A 21,551-nucleotide genomic window follows, 5' to 3' on the forward strand; every position below is an offset into this window, starting at 1 on the left:
CTTTATCTGTGTCTTAAATGAAACAATGGCCATAGATTGACTTCAAAACCCGACTGAGATCAGTCACCTTACTCTTTTGAAATAGCCTTTTAACCAACACTGGGTGTTGTCCTGTGAAAACACAGGGAGGAGGAACTACAGGGCTTTAGAGTACAGTAGAACTGGAGGGGACAATGCACCTCATTTATCTATATACTGTATCTGATCAACACAGTTGAGCCAAACAAAACAGTCTGTGCTGAATGACTTCCCTTCCTCAAGATAAATGGGCCTCAAACGACAATGGCTATTGAACAGGTTGGAACCTGCAGCCTTTAATTTAAAAGGGTTCGTCACCGTCTCCGCGGTATCGCACCTTCCCCACTCATCAATACTAGCATCAGCGATGTTCAAATGTGCATATATGTGAGGAGTGCTACCATCGCTGCTGCCGCGGGCAACCAGGACGTCTGGCGACGGGGTCTGTCTCGAGCGCGAGCCGAAGGAGTCCAGGCTGTCGAACGAGTCCTCGCGGCCGTGGCGCGGCGGGGAGAGGGAGTCGCTGCGCTCGGAGTCCCAGCAGTCGATGTAGCCGCTGTCGCGGATGCTGCGTTTCGGGCTCTCTGCCTCCTCCGCCTCCTGAACATTGACACACACACACACACCCGAGTTATACGGAGAGGAGTTTAAAAAGACATGTATACCTGGATATTGAGGGGAAATTCCCTCTGCACAATCAACTCCTCAGTTACTGTAAGTCTTGAATGTCGTCCGACATCCATTTATCAATCATCCTCTGCGTTTTCCCCCCTCTTCACTTTCTGCCGACATCCCCCCTTCATCACTCTCTCGTCACACCGGTGACCCCCCCCCCCTTTTGTCGGTCTACAGATGAAACATGCCGCTGCCGCTAATGCGAGGTGGGGAAAGGCCTTTCCTGTCTACCAAAAGACTTCCCCTTCCTCTCCCCGGCTACCATCTGTTACGCAACTCCCAAACTTTCGACAAAGTCTTCATTATGCTTTTCAAGTTGGATCTACTGCCATATAATTTCTGCATGATTTATGCCTTTTGACACACGCTTCGGTGATGACATCACAAGGTTTCGGATGCACCGGTCGGATCGGTGGATGTGTGCGAATCCCTTCAAAGCCAATGGCCAAGGTTTCAATTCCGAGATCAGTTTTCTACTGTGCAAGAGGTTTTTAATCATCTTTTTTTCTTTTATTTCATCACTAGCAAAAAATGTGTTGACTGACTTTGAACAAAACCTTCCATAAGGTCCATTTTCCATTCAATAAGCATTAGAAGTGAGGTGCGAAGTGCCAATTCATTCTTGAACGTGTGCACCTGATGCTCTTTCCTAAGATTTTCCAATCCCCTTTTTTATTATTGTCCTTTTTTTGGGGGGGGAGGGTTTGTTTCATGGAAACGTGGCTTTGTTTTGGTCAGCTGCACCAGCTGCGCGCACATCTGGGGAAGCCATTGTGCCGTGTTGGCAGTAATTCCTCAGCTGTACAGAACAGCAGCACAGGGGTGTCTAACCCTAACCCTAACCCTTTTGGGTCCGTTAAAGGATTGGCACCGCGTCAAGATGAATGAAACTGGAGCCCGACTTAACCACGGCTCCACGCTAGATCTTGGGTGGGGGAGTGTTATACGATGCCTAAGATGATTTCACCTACACTTACACGCTCATTCGGTGCATTACACAATAAACCATGCCGCTGGACAAGTTTCATCTCGCTCACAATTGTTAACCACAGGGATCTAACCTGCGATCTTCTGCCAACAAGAAAAGACAAGACCATTCCGGTGACAGTCGTACAGATCACAAGTCAGAATATCTTCGAATGGGACGAAACAAACCTTTCGCATCTGTGACAGCAGGCCCTCAAACTCTTTCAGGTCCAGCGTGGGCCCGTTGTAGGAGGTACAGCCGTTGGCAGCACGACCCAGCCAGTAGATGGTGATTAGAACCTGAAGGAGAGGAATTAACACAGTCAGGTGGCGTGATAAAATATGACAACGATTCTTTGTTTTGTAAAAAAAAAAGGGGAAAGGCTGACTGAGGAAGTTGCGTTCACTGCATCTCCCTTCGGAGTTATCCGGATAACTAAAATGCAGAATGTACAGATTTGTCTGTGGGCCACGGGGGACATCGCACAGAGCGGCACTGTTGGCAGAGCGCTCGCGGCTATATTTACTGTGTCCATGTCAACCGGCCGCTCCGCGGGGATTGATTTGATAAGAAAGCTCAGCCGTGGCTTAATGTGTTTATTTCGGTCATACGGTCAGTGTTAACACCCTCTGTCGCGCAAAACACGCGTGAAGGAAGAGCAAAGCAACCGGCCAGATCAGATCAGAGGAAACACAAAGATACAGTAGAGAGCGAAAAAATTGAACATCCACATCGCCATCACTTTATCTCAGCGAGATCAAAACTTCCGGCGTGGTTTTCATCGTTATGCAAATGACCTGCACAAAATGCCACTTCATATAAAAAGTACTGTGCTACAGCAACACTGCCCTTTGCCGTGGTCATGGGTCCCTTATCTGCACTCCCTTGTAGAAAAGGCAGAGCAGCAGATTATGTTTCTTCTCTGTCACCGAGAACAATGAACACATCCGTGCCAGCTCCCGTTGTAAAGTGGGTCACTCAGCACCGAAAATGTATTTCAGTTGCCCCACTAGCGTACTTCTAAAACACATCCATATTGATCTGCGCCGCGCAACCACAGCGGGGGGGGGGACGGACGCGCTCGCGTGATTCAAACATGGCAACATTAGACCCTACAGCAAACAACGCTTCTAAAAACCAGAAACCCGCACACGAGATATCACGTCATTGGGCGGAAGCACGGACGGTCGGCCGCGACGGCGAGGTGTCACACTCGCTTTGCCACTTGAGTTTCGGCGGCTGTCCGTCAGACCTGTCAAAGAGGTTCCACTCTGAACAACAATCCTCTCTTTGTTTCATGTGCAAACACACGTTGACTGATGCAAACACAAAGGCATGAATTAACTGCATGACGGGAAAAAGTAAATAATGCACCAACAGTGTGAACACATGCACACAAGCGCCAGGCATGGGACACATTCCATCACCTGTCACAATCTACGGACCTGTGCCGGTCCACAAAGATATATAGATTCCCTATACACACATTATCAAAACACACACGACCACAATCAGCCCCTCTCGTTCCTATACCTGCACCAGGTGTGAACTGTCATCTCATGACTCCGGCAAAATTCCACCCATTCACGCAGCGCCCTCTCTGACCCCCTCTGTTTGCTAAACATCACCTATTTTTTTTACCCACTCAGCAAATTCCCCTTGGTGCAGTTCCTTCACCTCTCGATGCGTGACGCGCAGCAGAGACAGCTGCTATCAAACCCCCAAGTCCACAGCCCGAGGTCTGCAGGGTAAATCCACAGTGCAGCAGGGGCGGCGGCGGCGGCTGCCGGGGGCGTTTGCAGGCCGTTGGGGTTTTTCTTTGTTGTTGCTGCTGCTATTGCTCGAAAGATTCTGGCCGAGATTCCCTGTGTGTAGTCGAGCTAGATGAGCTGCAGGCAGCCCGGGCCAGCTCTGCAGCTCCACACATTAACTTGTACGGTGCACGGCGGCGGCGGCAGCAGCAGCAGCAGCAGCAGCATCACAGCGCGGGAGAGGAGGAGGTGGAGAGTGTGAGTGTGAGACAGAGAGAGAGGCAGCACCGCTATGACTGCAGAGTGGGCAGGGCTAGTGTTATGTGCTGTACTTCTTAAAGCAGCATTATTGGGATGAAGGGAGAAAAGAAAAGGGGGATGCTGAAGTACATTTGAAGACACACAGAAAACAACAGGGCCCAGATAACTGAAAGAGTGATTCAAAAAAAACTGGTGCAGAGAATCATCAATGATTAGACGAGAAAGATGTAAATATGGTAGAATAAGGAGAAAAATACAGAGGAGGTCTGAGATGACGAGCATTATCTAGGGCTGCAACTATCAATTATTTTCATTATTGATTATTTTCTCGAATAATCGATTAGTTGTTTGGTTCATAGAATGGTGGAAAATGTCGACCGTGTTTTCCCCGAACCCCAAGATGATGTTTTGTTTTGTAGACACACCAAAGATAAGTGGATTTCTGTCACAGAGGAGCAAAGAAACCAGAAAATATTCACATTGAAGAAGCTGAAATCAGAGAATTTAGACTTTGACCGAGTAATCGCTTCTAAAATAGTTGCTCATTAATTTAGTAATCGATTAACTGTTGCAGCTCTAGTATTATCATTTACAAAAAACGCAAATACACCCATGTATTTTATATAGCACTTTGTTACCTTGTCTATATAAGTGCTGTATAAAGTTCTATTATTATTATTATAAATAGAGGGACAAAAAGAACAGCTGAAGCACAAATAACAGGAAATGAAGCAACAAAGGGACGAATGAGAATGAGCCACTTTCTATTTTAACGGTAGAATGAGTAGGTAATGGAGAGTGTGTATTGTGTAATACAAACAAAGCAAGAAGAGCTGATCTGAAGAGAGGGATAGATGAAGGAGAACAGTCTGAAAGGTTGAAGCTAGTATACATTGAGACAGCGCAGACAGAATGAAATGAACATTCTGTCTGATGTATTCAGTCTGACGCTGCTGTGGCGCGAACAGAAATGGTTCGAGCTGGAGCGGGCATGACAAGAGCGGCTGAAATTAAAAGACGACAGCCACAGCAACACAAACAGAAGCACCGCGCGTCCCGACGAACATACAAATGAGTCCCACTGTAAATCCAGAAAACGTCACTTACATTCTTGAGTTTCCGGCTGCAGTCGCTTCCCCTGGAGAGCGACAGAGAGAGAGACAGAGAGAGAGAGTTACATAAGGATATAACTGTAGACACTTTTAAGAAGCACTTAACTCCCACATATCAATGCGAAACTGCAGCATAAACATAACTTGTTGAAAAATATAAAAGGAATCTGCAGTGACTACAGCCCACGCAGGGAGAACTACCGAGCCTTGGCTACTGTACGTTGCATGAGATCGTACAGTAGGAGAATATCTCTGGATCAAAGAGCAAAGCCGCCTTTCTGGAGCTGCCATCTTACACCGATGTTCATCATTCACAAAGACAACTCTGTCTTCTCCTTTTTTTTTTTTCCCCCCCTCCCTCAGTGGTGGCCAGATGGTTCGACTGCCAAGTGATCTGCGGGAGGTGCAGAGCACAAACACCGCAGCCGCGGCCACTTAGCGCCACGCGCGCTGCCAAAGTGAAAAGACGTGGATCTCCGCAGGCGGCTCGCCACTTGAAGCTATAAATGGGAAGTGGAGTGAAGCGGTTTTTGAGACCGACTCCCGACACGCGCTGGCGTTGTGGAAATAAGGCAGATTGTAGTGCTGAGAGAGAGGGAGACCGAGAGGAAACGCATAGCCTGTATTCTCTGAAATCACCAGCAGAGGGCGACTCCACTGGTTGCAAAAAGAAGTCAGTTTCCATAGAAGTCTATGAGAAAATGACAAATTCTCATTTAATTTATAACGTCAGTAAACATTTTATGGTTCTATGGTTCAATCTCTACTTTCAAGTCTTCTTAAATACAGCATGATGATCATGTTGTAAATTGTCCGGTTTAGAATAAAAATAGACAATTTTCCTCCAAATATTTTTACTTCTGGTTTCAAAAAACACTGGCTGCAGCATTTCGCAGGATTGGTCGGCAGTAAAACGGGATCGTATCAAAACAATAATTCATTGTCAATCATATAAGCCAAGTATTTTTTTTCCCACAAATATAAAACTAATCCAGATATTGAAAACAAATTATCAATGGAAAACACATTTTCAGGTTCTTGAGTTAAGGATCAATTTATGTAGAATCTATATATGAAACTTTATATGGTCAACAGATAAATATACAAATAAACCTGTCATACCTAACTACATCCTGGTAATCAAATATAATTCATAGAACATATTGAGGTTTCTTTAGTTAATTGATTTAAATCATAGAATAATCTTGTTGTCGAACACAAACCACAACATAGTTAACTAAATATAGGAACTCTCTCTTACAGAAGGGACAAAATATTGACTTTATATAAACACAAATGTAAATATCATGAGTTTCCAAGGGTCACGAATCCCAACTCACTCAACTCAACAGGTGAAACCTAAATTGCCGTTGCAGGGGTTTTTCCATGACAGCGATGACCCGAGTAAGAAAGGAATGCAAGAGGAGGAGGAGGAGGAGAAGAGCGAGGGCGAAAGTAGCTGGAGGGAACGATGTGAATGCCATCTCTTTCCTCCTCCTCCTCATCATCATCCTCTCTTTGTCAGCCGACTGAATAAACACTGAGACAGGTAGACGGGTTCTCTCTGCTTGTAGAGGTAAACCTGAAGGACAAACCCCAGCGGATTCCATCAGATATTAGATCACACGTCGGGGCCCCGGTCAGCGTAAACATCTGTCATATTCTTTTCTGACAGTTTGTTTTCCCATCAGTGTCAGTACCCATAACCTTATTAAATCAATATTTTTAATCTGTGGAGAGAAACCTTCCAGAAAGGTCACGTTGCCTGAGGACTACTTTATAATTATTACTTGGGAATATCACAATGTGTATTTCTCTCAGATGGACTGTACTCGGTGAGAGTAGATGAATACTAATCTTAATACAAATCGATATTAGAGAAATCCTGAGGAGTTGTTGTTAGTCAGTAAAACTTTGTTGAACATCCCAATACATGCAGAGCTCTCCTCTCGGCAAACGGCCACATCAAACTGTTTCCATCGACATGCAGAGGAACAGGATACACTGTGTTTCTGGCCTGAGCTCGTCGTGTATCAAAACAACCTGTCCGTCTTTTTACGCCTCCCTGTCCGAACCCGTTTGCCAGATGAGAGTGAGAGCACCTGTCCAGAAAGACGTCGAGGGGGAAGAAGCACTGGAACCGTTTTCCTGTCGTGAGCTGCAGGAAATATACGCATCCTGTGCGACACACGGTTACATAACTGGAAATTAAACAAGGACACCAATTTTTTCCTATCAGGGTTTGTGATCGTCCACTTATTCCGAATGTTTCAGTGAACCTATTCTTTTTTTTATTCTCAAATAACACACGTTACATATGTCAACGAATCTATAGGTCAAAGAAAAAATATGATCAGTAATCCATTGTCATTACCCTTAATGCTCATGTTTGTATGTCTTTTGGGAAGCGGTTACATAAATGAGGACTATAAATAACCAGTATTTCCGGGATGATGTCAATTCCACCGCTTCCTCACACAACTGCCAACGGCCTCACGTGCAGAAAAATATGTCTCACCTCGTTCCTCATAGAAAAGAATGGGGGAGCAAAATCGTACGTGGCAGCGTATTTTACGTACCGTCCTATTACCTTCACGCATATCGCCCCATGTACGTGTGTTTGTCGGGAGGATTACGCAAAAACTGCTGATCTGATTTCCCTGAAACCTGGAGGAAGGACGGGAAATGGGCCACGATATAGCCCATTAAATTTTGGTTGGGATCCAAACAAAGGGGCAGATCTGGGACTCTCCCACCCACCGCCCATTTTCTTTAACACTGCGAGATAAGGCGTTTTTTTTTACATTTTTACCCATTTCCCAGGGACTAATTCGTGGATTTTGATGAAACCTTTTGGGCATATTTGGGAGACCGATATCTATGACTTTCCTCCTGAGTGCCAGTCTAGTCATTCATGGGTTGCGTTTAACTTAATTCACACGAAAACAAACTTAAAACACTCAAATTTGCAAGATGCACCAAGAAAAAAAAATCCAGCACATCTTATTAACTATGTAAACCTAGGATTACCATAATATTTGTAAGCTTGGGGCAAAAAAAATGAATTACATTATTAATGCCGAACAAGGCCTTATAAACAAGACAGGGTCTATTACTGTAAACTGGCACGTATGCTCAGAAACAAAAGCTACACGAACACACACACACACACACACACACACACACACACACACACACACACACACACACACACACACACACACACACACACACACACACACACACACACACACACACACACACACACACACACACACACACACACACACACACACACACACACACACACACACGGTATATATATTTAAAAAAAAAACACATGCACATTGCTTTGTTACCAAGCAACAAAGTAGGTGAGTCGTGGTTCAGTGGGTGATTTAAAGTCTCTTGTTGTATTTGCACAGAGACTAGTTGAGTTCAACAGATGTGCCATTGTTGCTCTACTGACACAGACTGACACAATCTTCCATTGACTCTCATTTACTTGTTTGTGTTAGATGTGAACCGGCCGATTGTCTGACGGAGGGAACGACAAGACAGTGTGACTGACCGAGGGTGACACACAGAGACACACACAACTTGTGTCTATTAACACACAACAGAAGTGTTCTTCATCATCGACACTCAGTACCATCACTTAATAAAACACAAAGCTGCCATTATTTTAACGTAAAATGTGAAAATATACTCATAAGGTCCAGAACGGCGAACAAAGGGATCTTGATGGTTTTATTTGCTGCAGTTTACAACGTCTAGAATGAACTTTGAACTCAACTCCTTAAACAGCACAGGAATAAAAGGAAATTGCATCGTCCACAACTCCATGACAACTGGGCAGAATCCATGTGATGATGAAGATCACGTGATATGATGGAGGGGTGCAGACTGCGTTACTCAGTCGGTACAAGAGTTATCTTAAACATATGACCAACCAAATACAAAGCCTGGCATATTATTATCAAGTCAATTGCTAAAGCTTTAATTTATTTGAAAAATATATTTTCTTTTCCTAATATGAGGAACCCACTAGTGCAAAACAATGCTCTTTCTTCATACTGCAAATTAGATTTCACGACTTTATGTTGACAACAGTCTGATGTAGTAGCCTTTGAACGCCATCTTTTTTTATTAATTTTATTCCTCTTAAAGGTATATACCAATTATTATGGTAGTTTAAGAATATTTTTTTGAAATGAATTGAAATGGTAGATACTGTACTTTAGAATAAATCTGTAGGGCACACACACACACACACACACACACACACACACACACACACACACACACACACACACACACACACACACACACACACACACACACACACACACACACACACACACACACACACACACACACACACACACACACACACACACACACACACACTTAGAGGGTCTTACTTGGCGGTGGGGCGTGTCGACGTGTCCTGCAGGTCTCCAGGGTCAAACAGCTGGGAGCCTTTCAGTCCCAACTCCTCACAGCCGCGGAGAAACACACTGAGGTTGTCCTGCACCAAACACACACACACAAACACACACACAGATTTCATGAGGGTAAATACACTGTTAGCAGACGCACAAGGCAAAGCGAGGTCGGGTTTATTCACCGCACAAGGTCTGGACTCGGATGACACACAGTCGGTCTTATTCATCCTTGAATCCCAAAAGTATTGAAGAAAAAACATGCTACGGGCTCAGTGGCTCTGCTACGCTTCAGAAAGAATAGTCTGGTTTATCAATGTCAAACATGGACACGCATGTAAACACAGCTGAAGAATCATCTCCTCACTCGGACACTTCACATTACCTGTTCTTCTACTGCGTCTTTTCTCAGTGACCTTGACATGAGCCCAACTCTGACCTTAGAACAAACCTGAATTAAGTTTCTGTTTGCATTGTAATTATTATTTCAATTTTTTTTATAGCCTGGCGCATTAGTCCGGTACCTCTGAGGTTCATTTTCAATTTCCAATAGGCGTTTGCAGACCAATGATGAGTGGCGTCGTCTTAATGTGACAAATTTTTAAATATTGGATACTTCAAGTCAAATGCTCGTTCATCAGCTGCAGCCCTGGTTATTTACAAAAGTCTCTTCCCGCCCATTATCAGATTAATCGGCTGTGATTGGACCGGCAAAGTTTTCTGCCGGAGCAGAAGCTCCCAGAATTCGTCTGGGTCTCAAGCTAATATATTTCATATTTATACTTCTCATTACCTATTTTTTGGTGGATGTTTCTATTTTGCTGCTGTAACAGATCAAATTTCCCCAGAGTGGCATTATAAAGGATTATCTTATCTTGGACTTAATTTAAACCATGTTTTCACCCTCACATAAAAATTACAGACCTATGAACTGATCAAACTGCTCATATGTTCCAAAAAAACATCACTCTTAAGGTCAACAACTGAAAGACAAAAGTATCAGAACACATCCCTACATGTATTAAGATAAAAGGTCACATTTCTCTTCAATTGCTGCACAAATCTCTACCCAACACAGAAACGGTGCTTTCAAGGTCTCTCTGTTACACCAACACAGAAATGTAGAAATGCAACAGCAAGGCATGACACGAGAGCAGACATTTCATTTCACCGATCTGAAGAAGTTTAGGTCACACAAACAATGAAAATCAGGATACCTGCTCGACAGAAACGTGACACCACCGGGCCTCTGTGGTCAGCAGCTCACCTGCGCCTCCTCCTCTCTCAGATTACTCCCGACTTTCACTCTGCACTTTAAGCTTTTCCTCTGCGTGTTTTTAAAATTTGCCGCTTCTTGTTTATCGCTCCTCGTTCCAGCTGCTCTCCCTCGATCTCTCCCTCCTCAGTCTCTTCCCATCCTCTCACGTCTCTCGCTCTCTGACAAACTCTTTGTTGGGTGGAACCTGAGCTGCGCTCGCCTCCCTCGTTCCCAGGTTCTCTCTCTCACTCTCTCTCTCTTTGTTTCTGTCTCTCTATCCTTCTGAGGGCCACGGCCAAACGCCCTTCCCTCTTACACCCCTCCCTCCCCTCCCCTCTGGGTGTCACCGTTTCCTCTCCACCCTGATTGTCCCGAGCACACACTCCATCTCCGTCACACACCAAAATACAAAGTGCACTAATATCCAACAACAGACATCAGGCACACGTTTAGACAAAACGCTGTCATACACAATTCTAAATGCACAGACACACAAAACTAAGAGAGACACACACAAGCTGGAGTAAGAATATATGCATCACTAGTACACGCACACGAACACACACACACGCACACACACAATCACTTTTTTCTCACGATCCTTTGCCATTTGTTGCAAAACACCTCCTCCTAACCCACCCTGCAGCGTCCTGTGTTTTGGGACATCTCAGTACATCCCCTCCACTACACCGCCCTTCACACACACACACACACACACACACACACACACACACACACACACACACACACACACACACACACACACACACACACACACACACACACACACACACACACACACACACACACACACACACACACACACACACACACACACACACACACACACACACTCGGTCACTGCTTCGTCAGATGACACAGTAATCCCTCTGTGACAGTTTTACTCCAAGGGGGACACGTACACCTACAGTGGGATTAACCGGGCCCGGCCCCCCCCCCCACACACACCCACACACACCCACACCCACACACACACACAAAGGTCATATTTGATTTCAAAATAAAGGTGCTTTCATCTTATTTGCATGTGTGACGGTTTATAAAAATGAAAAATGAAAAATAAAGTTATTTAAAAAAGAAAATAAATGAGTCATTACTCAGGGGATTCCCTTGGACCTGGTTTGTCTCAAGTGCCCAAATAAACTGATCCAACTATTTCCTTTATTTGTTTTTTTCCCCAAAACATTAAGTGAGTAGATAATCCACCAATTGTCATTGCAGACTATCGCATTGCAAACCAAAATCTATACCTCTACATCTTTACCGGGTTGAAAAAATATGGACAGGTAACTGCTGAACTTGCTCAACATCGTCTGTAATTGTTAAAAACGTCCGCAGACAGCTGAAGTGTCGGACAGTGCGCGCTCAAGTTATTCTTCCCTGCGAACGCACAGGATATCACTTTGGGAAGAGCTGGTTTTTAACCTGCACTTAATCCCATTTCGTCTCTGACAGCAATCCAATGTTCAGACATCATCATTGGACTATAAAAAGCAAAGCAGAGCATATGAGTGATTCGATAGATCATAATTAAATTTTGAAATATTAAAAAGTGCTGTCAAACAAGGGCTGCCGTCCGAGCGAGAAAGAACTCCAACATGTAAATCTTTAATCTGCACTGACACCAAGACGACGAGTGATTGACAATGCACATGTCGCACAATCTTTAACTGTAGGTGCTCCAAAAGAGATATTTCTCTCACATGGACCTGTATGAGGATATTAAATTTGAAGAAAGTTACTGGAAACTTCTTCTTCATCAGAGGGCAACTTCAACTTTAACCTCCAGCAGCTGCTAAACAATTGCGTCCCCCATTTTACTCTGTCCTCCATCAGCTGGAATTTAGAACCGTCTGCAACAATAAACAGCATCAGCAAAAAATGATTAAATGGGCTCATTTAGTGGGCAACTTGCGTAATGGCCCCTAAAAAAAAAATGTATTTAGTGGGCGTTGGTGTCTGTGTGAATTCACAGGTCACTGCCACAGGAAGCTGGGCGTCTACTGCAAAGAAATGAGTGACAGCAGAATGTGTTTGTAGAAGGATTGGGAGGTTACGCCGACACAAAGACCCCCAACTCTTTAAAAAATAAAGAAAAAAAAAGGGAATAAGTAATAATAAATTTGGGCAAAAGTCATCCGCAGTGTGGAAATACAAACACTTTGGAAAGATTAACAAGCGATGAAAAATTAGGCAGTAAATTACAGCAAAATGTGTTCAAGGGAGAGGAACAATCATCACGGGCGTGTGGTCGTATAAATAATATTTACAACTGAATCTTAATCTACGATACCGTTTCCAAAAATAAGGAGTTAAACAACAAATTACAGAGACAGCCAAATATTCCCGAATCTAATATTAATGCCAGTGCACATGCGATAAGTATTAGTACAGTGCATGCATGTGTACGAGGGTGTGTAACAATGAGCAAACACAGAACTCGGCAAAATCCATATTGGACTACAACCAAGGAAACACGATGGTTTCTCAGGGAAGAGGCGTCGTGTTCACGCCCTGATTCTGGGTCTTGACAGAATCCAGATGAAAGCTGCAGGACGAGAAAACAAGCCACTTGGATGTTAGGAGATATTTTCCCCCAATTCTTTTTGTGCCTGCCAAGGACAACAAATAAAAACAAGGCAGTGGGAGAACATGAAGGCGAGAGCCCGACTGGCTGCTCACTGCCACGAAGCGTCCCACTGATTCAGAAATAAAGTTACTGATGCTTGTCTGACCCACAAATCAATGCGACATCATCCGGCCAAAAAAAGCTGCAGCGGCCAATCAAACAAAGACATGCGAGTGCATAATATTGAGTGATTAGTAACGTGAACGTGGAATATCTATGACCTCACAATCATCCTTACAAAACACAAAATGGTTATTGATGTGATGTGTGTCAATAGGGTTTTCCTATTGATTTTTAAAAGATTGATTTAAGTTTTCTCAATGACTTTAGATTAAAAGCCCCTGCAATTTAAACTCTGATGCTTCAAATGCTTTTAATAGATCCCATGATACAGCGGGAACAAATATCTCAAAGCAGATTGTACAATCCATGAAATGAAGGTGAAAATTTCAAATTTAATAAAGCTAGGGTTTGACATAACAGTCGATATTGTTTGTTTTCTTTCCTACATATGCGTCACTGTAAAGTGACACCAATCCCTGTTGCCGCGAACTTGATTTCAGGAAAACAACACCTTCTTATGACCATGTGAATTGCTGCCATTCAGCTCGCAGGCCGATCGGCAACGCGTCTGTTTTGCAACACGTTGTTAAAAAAACAACCCGTGCAGCCGGGAGCGGAGCGCGCAACAAACCCACCCGTTCAGACGACCACGGAGCCACGCAGGCCGAGCTGAGGTAGCTGCTCCCATTACAAAACAGTCCAATCTCCTCAGAGACTCATTTTCCCATTAGCCCCCCCAAAACAGGAAGAGGAAGGGGGGGAGTAGCCTGTGTTTTATTACGATGGGCCAGATAACAGCAGACCCCTTGTTTGTGTGTTTCTCACCTCTCTAATCACAGCCAGGGGGAGGGTAAAAGAAAATCCAAAAGCCACTGGAGGGTAAGAGACAGAATTATGAAACGCTGGAAGTACGAAGTATCTTGTTGTTTAGACATAAATACACCTGGAGGGGGAGATTTTGTTGCTCTACAGCTACTGAAGTAAACATGTTGTTTTCAGTGCATGATTCATTTGTGCCGCTTCCGGCTAATTAGTAATGGTCATGTTACGTTTTATCGTCCCGTAATTGTCGTGCCTACGCCCAGCGCTAATGACATTGTTAAATAATGTAATCATTGCATGAATCAATCACTTGTGTTCGAGATAACATACAAACCAACAATCAGACAATCTTTCAAATATTACACTATAAAAAAAAATAAAAATGATATGGCTGTTGAATCAACGTCTCTAACCTGGCTTCTGTAATAGAAGGAATTTTATCATGTAGAAATGTTATTCACCTTTTGGTGATATCAATGTTAGATGTAAAAAGTTCTTCTGCAATTTTGGAAAAATGTGCAACTGTGCCCTGATTGATGAACCGTTGGAGTTGGACCGATTACAGTCCATGAGGCCACACATATATGAACATGATTGGACTACAGTGAAGAATGCAGGATGAAAAAAAAAAAATAATAATAATAAAAAAGTTGAGAAAAAACGACCGTGCACCATAGCTGAAATATTCCAGCGATGGAGTGATGGAGTACAGAAGGTTTAAAAAAGCTCTGATGGTATCATCAGTTGTTATTCTAGCTGTGATTGTGTGTGATGGTGGAAAAGGCTCGTGAAGAATGTGGCGGTGTAATTATCGGCCACTTATCGGCCACAAAGTCAGAGACGGCCCATTGGCAGCCATTAGTGACGCTGTGAGATAAGAAAAGCCATTTCAGCCCAAGACAGACTTCCTTGTTTGTTCTGCCATGCTGTGATCCAATAATACCCAGCATCCCCTTGTACCTTTTGTCTTTAAGTAGTACATCTTCCGTCCAAAACACCTGTACAGCATCTCTCGTATGTGATCGAAGTTTTAACCTCCTTCTGCCATCACTGACCAGAGATGCTTGTTCAACCTTTGACGAAAGCAATCACAAGCAATAACTTTGGTCTGTGCTATTAAAGATTTAAAAATTTGATGATAAATGTTACTCCTCATATAACATGAGGCAAATGATTGCTGGGGAGAAAAAACAAAGTAAATCAGTGTTTCCTTTTGACAATTAATGGAAGTCACAGAGGAAATCAAATAATATTTACCGCGATATTAAGAGGAAAACTTCATTTCCTACATGGCTGATACCTGATCCACTTATTTAATAAGGTCAATATCGATGATGCACTTTTGAAACAGGTGCATCACTAAAACTCAAGTCACAGTTTAATTAATAATTAAACTTTGTGCTTTGAGTATTTTGTAATCTTTATATGTTCATTCAACATTATCACCAACATACCCCAAAAAGTTCTTGACTGTAAATAAAACTTTATGGCAGCACCAGGTAAAACATTCAAGAGCAAATCAGTAACGGCAGATTGAAGCACATATAGTGCGAGCTTCAATAACCATCAACAACTTTCCCTCTGCCCGTGTTTACACGTCTTTCCTGGTGCTGAAAGGCCACTTCATCCATATCAAGGTCTTAGGTCATCATGAAAGAAGGGCTCTACTGTATTTCACTGTACTCCACTGAAGTGCATCAGTGTTCAGGTCGACTGAAATCCACAGACGTTCAACGCAGGAAGTGAGAACTTCCTCAAGATTCCTGACGGACGACAGTGTACAATCTTTGATTGAGGTTTCTTGGGAGAAGGCAACAGATCAAAGAATAACCTGCTTGGTCGAGGAAATGCAGTGTACAGTAAAGGCGTTAGATGATGTTGGAACATGGGATATGTTCAGATTCTTTCCGTCTGAGTATTTCACAGAAAGGTTTCTACCGTCTTATTGTAGTTACAGCGAGTGAACTCAGTGTCACACACGGCTGCTGATGGACACCTTGGCTGTTGCAACTGAAACTGAAGTTATTCAGCTGCAGTTATCTGTAATCAACACCTGATAAAACACCAGCTAGTTTATAAAGTCAAGTCTGTCCGAGCCACTAAACCTGCATGTCATTCGATCAGCGTCAGTGTCAGTGTCTTCAGTTGCCTTTGTTGAAACATAGAAGAAAACTGTTAGCTGTAATGTGAAACCAGGGCTGTGGGATATAATCAAAATTTCGTATCCTGCAGAAGTAAGTGAAGTCTCGGGCCGGAGTTTGTTTCGAGCATTAGACTGGACTTTTGTGGCCCTCAAACATTAACTCTCTTCATACGGTTTAATGTGATTTGTGCGTCGCTGGTAGAAGAGGTTAGTGGTGGAAAGTTCGTGCCTCTAATTTTCTTTTTCTCCTTTTGGCGATATGTGTCGCGTTCACGTTCCTCCATGACCGCTGGCATTGCCTTTGTTCAAATTTCCCGCCTGCATCTGTCTCGTCAAATATGAAAGACTGCAAATTCTGATATAACATTATGACATTAATGTGTGATTTGAAACTAAACTAAATAAACGATTAGAGTACAATATGACAAATATTATTGTCTCATGTTATTTCAAACATTCAATTGAGTTCAGGTTGGATGGACATTGTTCACCAATAAGTTGCAAATGCATCATGATAGTCACTAAAGTTTTGCCAAAAATGACAAAAATAATTTATTTAACTTGGAACGGTGCTCTGACAGCCCTTACGTCCACCCAGGCTCACCTACTGTATTTCATCATGTTCAAAAAAGTCCTGGATCTGCTCAATTATCCAGATCCACTCCAAAATTGAATAGGTTCTTCCTTGGGTCATGCCCCACCACTCCACAAAATAACATATAAATCACTCGAGCAGTTTGAGCATAATCATGCTGAATAAACAAACAAACGCAGATGAAAACATCAACCTACTCGGCGGAGGAAAATATGAAAACAGACGTCAACAACCATAGATGAAGATCTGACCTATGACACATAGGTTCGAACTTGGTTCGGGGGAGGTAACGGGTTACATCGGGTTTTTAACATTAGAGAGAACTGAAAAAGAGGGGAAAGTCAAAAGTATTTTGAGGGAGGGAAAAGAGAGGGAAACATTTGAAAAAAGAAAGCAGAGGAAGAGACACAGACATAAAAGCGGTGACACAAAGAATAAAAGAAAAGGGCAAGAGCCAGCATGGATAAAAGATTAAAGAGGACTGGTTGAAAGCTTCGGCGGAGAAGCTGTAACCTTGGCTTTTAATGAGGAAATAGTGCAGAGGACTCACCAGGCCAGCAATGGGTGTTGGAAGTCTGTTAATCTTCCTCACCAGGCCAGGTTTAATGGAGCTCAGCAACCTAATGGAAAAAGAAAGGGGACACAAAGGGGAAGGAGATGTCACAAGCCCGATTCGAATAACATTAACAAGTGGCCGAGTAGCAATGATTTGAAAATTTGTCCAGAAGAATATGTCAAAAAGACAAAACAGGCAGTGTAAAAAAAAAAGAAAAAAAATTGTGAACAAACAGTTCCTCAGTTCCCACATCTTTGTCTCTGCAGTTTCATCTTTGGAAGACAGAACGGTTATGATTCAGCCTTGTAAAGAACAAAAAAAACCCACGCCCCTGGAAACTCTTAAAGTTTTACATATCAGCCGCCCTGTGATGTTCACGGCCTTCCAGAAGTTATTTTGAGATAAAATTCAGTTATGGACCCTTTTTTTTTATTATTCCCTCAGTCTGCATCATCTACTTTACCTCAGTCAGAGGTTTCGTGCTTTGCGTTTCCCAGAATAACTTTCAAAGGACCTCAGAAGAAGACTGTTCTCACACACACAGCATGTGTAGGTGGGGAGAGAGTGAAGGCAACAGTGAAGGCAACGTTTCCCCCATTGCTTGGAATGAGAATAATGTTACAGTCAGCGCAGCTTTAATTTCTTTCCCACAGAAAAATTACCCAAATAAAGCAAACCTAGTGGATTTCTCAATTTCATCTAAGAAGGGTTTCTGCACGTAAGACAGATGATCATCGGTACAGACGACTTCTGCAGTATTAAAAAAATGTTGGTGGGAAAATTGTGATAAATTCAATTGGGGATGAGACAGTTAATCAATTACTAAATTAATTATCCAACTATTTTGATAATCGATTAAATGGTTTCAAGTAGTTTTTATGGGAGAAAAAAAATCTAAATTCTCTGATTTCAGCTTCTTAAATGGGAATATGTTCTGGTTTCTTTGCTCCTCTGTGACAGTAAACTGAATATCTTTGGTGTGTGGACAAAACAAAACATCATGTTGGGGGTTTGGGAAACACGATCACCATTTTTCTTTTACCATTTTATGAACCAAACAATCGATTCATTGAGAAAATAATGGACAGATTAATCGATAATGAAAACGATCATTAGTTGCAGCCCTAAGTTCAATTGTACTCGAGATAACTCGAACATAAAATCAATTTTTTGCCAGTTATCTGCAGGAAAAGGTCTCTCATTCTTGTCCACTGTTACAGTTTGAACTTACAGCCTGAAGATGAAGTAGTGAAGTGAAACTAAATGCATATATATATATATATATATATATATATATATATATATATATATATATATATATATATATATATATATATATATATATATATATAAATAAATATGATCTTATGAGTATGTACAGGGACAAAGACGTTTCCTGACACCTTGTGCATCAGGGGGGGAAATAAAAAAAGAGGAAGAGGTTGGAGGTTGTTTCACTTGGTGAATTATAGTGAGATCTGTCAACCATCTCCTCTCTCCTTTGCTGCTTGGCAACCACTTGCACGGTGTTAAGACGACGGGACGTGGAGGCTTGATGATTAAATCACACCAGGAACCTAAACGTTTGGGAGACTCGCCAAAAGGATCACAGCTCCGATCACCGCTGCTGCCAGAGTGCGTCCATGAAATCTGTCCGTCTCTGGATGAGCAGCTTCACCTGGACGGTCACCAAGTGACCTGACTGGGAATTTGAATGTATAAAATTCTGGTTTCAGTTTAGTTTGAATTCAAATTTAGCGGAAAGTTTGGTCGTAAGCCAAGGAACAAATGTTGAGAATTTTTACCGAAGTATTCATAATATTTCAAGATTTAAACTCTTGACAATTCTTGCCATTTGCTAATGAACTACTGTACTTAGTGGGGTGAAAATAAATCTGGCCAATGATGTTCGGGCATTACAATAATTGCATTTCAGTGAGGGATGAACATTCCCTAAACATTTGCTGTTGTCAAAAAATAATGATTGTCAGAACTTTGCCGTACGGCCAGAAGTTTGAGCTCTCTGAGGGATTATTGGTTTCTAATTATGATGACCATGAATAGTGATAGGTCTAATAGAGCTGCATAGTGGTAAGTCAATCAAAAGTTTCGTACACTCATGAAGTTTTCTTGCGTTCGATAAATTGTATGAAATCCAAACAAATCTAATCAAAACTTAATTTTCCAATGAGACACGATTAAATGACTAATCCTTTATGAGAAATGTTTGCAATCAATTTTTTGATGAATGGTGACAACGATGTGGCCTCGCTTCATAATTAACATTTCTTAATTACACTGGATCTCCCCCCTGCCATAAATCTCCTTATTGTGTGCGCAGAAATCATTTTGGAATCACTATTACTCCCCAATTATCAGGGTCTGTCGGACAACGGCACAATACCGACAGATTTCCCACGATATTCCAGAAATTCCTGAACCAGTCAGACACTGTTAAATTAGTCCTGAAGTCTGTATTCACAATAAAGACGGTGTAAACACTGGGGCCTGTGTAACTGAACTTCGCTGACAGAGGAATGCAGGAGATGGAAAGTGCAAATGACTGTGTGTGTTTTCAGTCTTCAGCTCAGCACCTCGGCTCAAGGGCGGGAAGACAAGAGTTCAAGTGGTGGACAAATTCAAAAATACGTCAGTCTTTTTGACCGCTGAACCGCAGTGCCGCGGCTAATCAGTGCAGGTATGAAAAGAAAATTATGAGTGGCTATTCTCCTGTAGGTTCTTTGTTTTCATCTTCCCATGAACTGTCAGGATGTTATGACACTAGTGAAACAAACACCGAAAAGGCACAGCCTCTATTCAAATGTGCCACTTGAATGAATTTTATAATAAATGCAGGAAAAGAAATTACTGGGGACTATATGTAAACATTGCAATTCTAACCTGCGCAGATCTAGATTCTCCTTTACTGTTCCAATCATTTTAAGTAACTACAGAAAAAAGTACACTTTTAAAGCCTTGAATAAAACTGTCAAATTAAAAGAACCCATTTATATTCTACAATCACAGTAAGAAATGCATCAGAGTATGAAAGCAAAGATAAAAAGCCTAACAGACAGATACAGTAAAGAATGTCAGACAAAAAATAAAAGGTGTAGTCTGAACTTACTCGCACAGCAGTATGCCATTCTCCAGACCTCCTCGGAAATCTCTGTCACCAAAACATCTTCCCGTCACAGCCTGGAGAGAGAGAGAGAGAGAGAACAAAAACGGAGCGGGGGTCAGATCAAAAACAATGACAACAACAACAACATGAAAAGATCATCTCAGTTTCTAAATCTCTAAAGTCCAAGACGCGCAAAAACGCCACTCGGGGAAACCGAGGAACAACAAGTGCAACAACACCTTTCATCAGCACTCGGCTCACGTCCTTCCCACTCATTGCAGGAACGGCACGGAGGGGAGCAGCACAAAGAGCCGCCGGGCCGTATATCAAGCCCCCTCTCTGGTTAACGGTGCTAAACGCTAACGAGCTTGACATAAGCCGCCGTCATCCTGACCAAAGGGCTCTGGCAGGCTAACGTGTCGTGACAGGGGGATTTATCGGGGGTAGTAGTTGCTCGGATCCTGAGGAGGAGGAGGAGGAGGAGGAGGAGAAGCTGTCGGTTTGCATGTATTTGCATGAGTACAGTGCATCGTCAGGTGTGTGTGTCGCTCACTCTTATCCCAACACATACACACACGTGTCATTTTCAAAGCTGCAAGCCAGAATTCCAGGTTCAGCTGCAGCACAGTTTAGAAATACTCAATAATGTTCTGTTATCTGCTGACTTTTGTGACCTGAGCCCGTTTAAAATCCATTTATTCACACAAACACTGGTAGATATATAGACATAAAAAAATGGAGGGTGCTTCTTTGGGATGCCCGTTTGTAGGCCTGTAACGAAAAATTACGCTATCAACTTATCTTACAATACATGAATATGAACTCACTCACTTTCATTGACCTCAATAACAGCCATGGTGTCTACGTGCATGTTGGTTGACAGAAGAATGAATGTCAACCAACATGCTTCGGTCCTCTCAGCTGTTCTCGTCGTATGATTAATCAAAGACTGGTTTGGTCTGTAAAATAATATTTTTCTAAAGGCACCATGTCTTCAAATTGCCTGTTTTGTCTGAGGCCTAAACTCAAGTCTAAACTTTGGATAACATTTCTCTCAGCGGTGACACAAATCGTGAAGGACTTGCACATGCAACGACCAATAGACCTATAC

The 21,551-nt window shown here is 42.6% G+C and overlaps 1 protein-coding gene across 13 annotated transcripts in view; it reads right to left on the reverse strand.

The window, feature by feature from the left end:
* The window catches only part of LOC118319995 (LIM and calponin homology domains-containing protein 1-like), an 86,267-nt gene that overhangs the window by 30,509 nt on the left and 34,207 nt on the right, over positions 1-21,551 (reverse strand). For 10 of the 13 annotated variants that reach the window (XM_047334295.1, XM_047334296.1, XM_047334298.1 and 7 more), the window contains 6 exons: positions 20,444-20,514; positions 17,311-17,380; positions 9,209-9,315; positions 4,780-4,810; positions 1,849-1,959; positions 420-618 (listed from right to left, as the gene is read on the reverse strand). In XM_047334295.1, the coding sequence (XP_047190251.1) occupies positions 420-618; positions 1,849-1,959; positions 4,780-4,810; positions 9,209-9,315; positions 17,311-17,380; positions 20,444-20,514 (589 nt within the window). Of the gene's footprint in view, positions 1-419; positions 619-1,848; positions 1,960-3,337; positions 3,654-4,779; positions 4,811-9,208; positions 9,316-10,446; positions 10,759-17,310; positions 17,381-20,443; positions 20,515-21,551 lie in introns of those variants that run through there. The other 3 variants (XM_047334303.1, XM_047334302.1, XM_047334304.1) reach the window with 3 other exon arrangements.

This window comes from Scophthalmus maximus, chromosome 9 (genome assembly GCF_022379125.1).
Source record: "Scophthalmus maximus strain ysfricsl-2021 chromosome 9, ASM2237912v1, whole genome shotgun sequence".
In the NCBI taxonomy this organism is placed as follows: Eukaryota; Metazoa; Chordata; class Actinopteri; order Pleuronectiformes; family Scophthalmidae; genus Scophthalmus; species Scophthalmus maximus.